This window comes from Pundamilia nyererei, unplaced genomic scaffold (assembly GCF_000239375.1).
Source record: "Pundamilia nyererei isolate P.nyererei 1_Seehausen unplaced genomic scaffold, PunNye1.0 scaffold01457, whole genome shotgun sequence".
NCBI lineage: Eukaryota > Metazoa > Chordata > Actinopteri > Cichliformes > Cichlidae > Pundamilia > Pundamilia nyererei.
Genome location: NW_005188858.1, coordinates 1 through 1,150, shown reverse-complemented (window position 1 = coordinate 1,150; position 1,150 = coordinate 1). Strand labels below are relative to the sequence as shown.

The following is a 1,150-nucleotide window of genomic DNA, read 5'->3' as shown; positions in this document are numbered from 1 at the left end:
CAAAAGAGATAGGATCAGCTCTACAGAAGAGATGGGTGGCCCTGAAAAGGACCTTTGTTGCCGTTGTTGTTGTCAGTGCAGTAAGCTTAACCACCAAAGCCGTACAGAGTGCGGCCCTGTCTCTTGAGAGCGTACACCACATCCATGGCAGTGACGGTCTTTCTCTTGGCGTGCTCGGTGTAGGTTACGGCGTCGCGGATGACGTTCTCCAGAAACACCTTCAACACGCCACGGGTCTCCTCGTAGATCAGCCCAGAAATACGCTTCACACCACCACGGCGAGCCAGGCGGCGGATAGCTGGCTTAGTGATGCCCTGGATGTTATCACGAAGCACCTTACGGTGACGCTTTGCGCCTCCTTTGCCGAGTCCTTTACCTCCCTTTCCTCTTCCACTCATTTTGGCTGTTCAGAAACGAATGTGAGGGGTTGCCGCCAGTGGATTTGCGAGCGGTCTGCTTGGTTCTTGCCATTCTTTCTCTCTTTGCCTTTCCTGCGTTTAAAACAGAAAATGTAACAAGCGGAGGAGACTCGCCGCTCTTAAAGTGTGTGACTGGCTGTGACGCGGTGCCGCTGCGGCTCGTGATTGGTGAGGGGCTCCACGTGGTGCTCAGCACCGCTCAGAGTAGCACCGCCCCGCCTAGGTGTGTGCTGCTCATTGGAGGAAGGTGCTTTGAAAAGGCGCGCTGCCGCGAGCCTGTCTGCGAATCACTGTCAGGAATCTGCGTATCAGAGAAGACACAGCTAAATACTTGAGAAATCTGGATCCAAATTCAGCGTACTACGATCCAAAGACGCGAGCAATGAGAGAGAGAACCCGTACTCCAACACTGGCAAGAACCCTGATGAAGTGGGGTACGCTGGAGACAACTTTGTTCGCTACAGTGGAACCACAATTTCCATGGCTCAAACACAATTGTTTGCATTAGGAGAAACCCAGGGCCAACCGCACCAGCATATAGTCTCATAAGGGGTCTGAGGATCTCATCTCAGTACCTAATGACAGTCAGGCTACCTCTGGCGAGCAAATGGAGGGCTGTGCGGCCCCCCCAAATAATTGCCACCCCACACCATTACTGACCCACTGCCAAACTGTTCATGCTGGAGGCGGTTGCAGGCAGCAGAATGTTCTCCACGGCGTCTCCAGACTCT

At 53.7% G+C, this 1,150-nt stretch overlaps 1 protein-coding gene across 1 annotated transcript; it reads right to left on the bottom strand.

The window, feature by feature from the left end:
* Positions 1 to 37: 37 nt before the first annotated feature.
* On the bottom strand, positions 38 to 401 carry LOC102208250 (histone H4). The gene has a single exon (XM_005755425.2). The coding sequence runs from the start codon at positions 396 to 398 to the stop codon at positions 87 to 89; it is 312 nt and encodes a 103-aa protein (XP_005755482.1). The 5' UTR covers positions 399 to 401; the 3' UTR covers positions 38 to 86.
* Between the last annotated feature and the right edge of the window lie 749 nt (positions 402 to 1,150).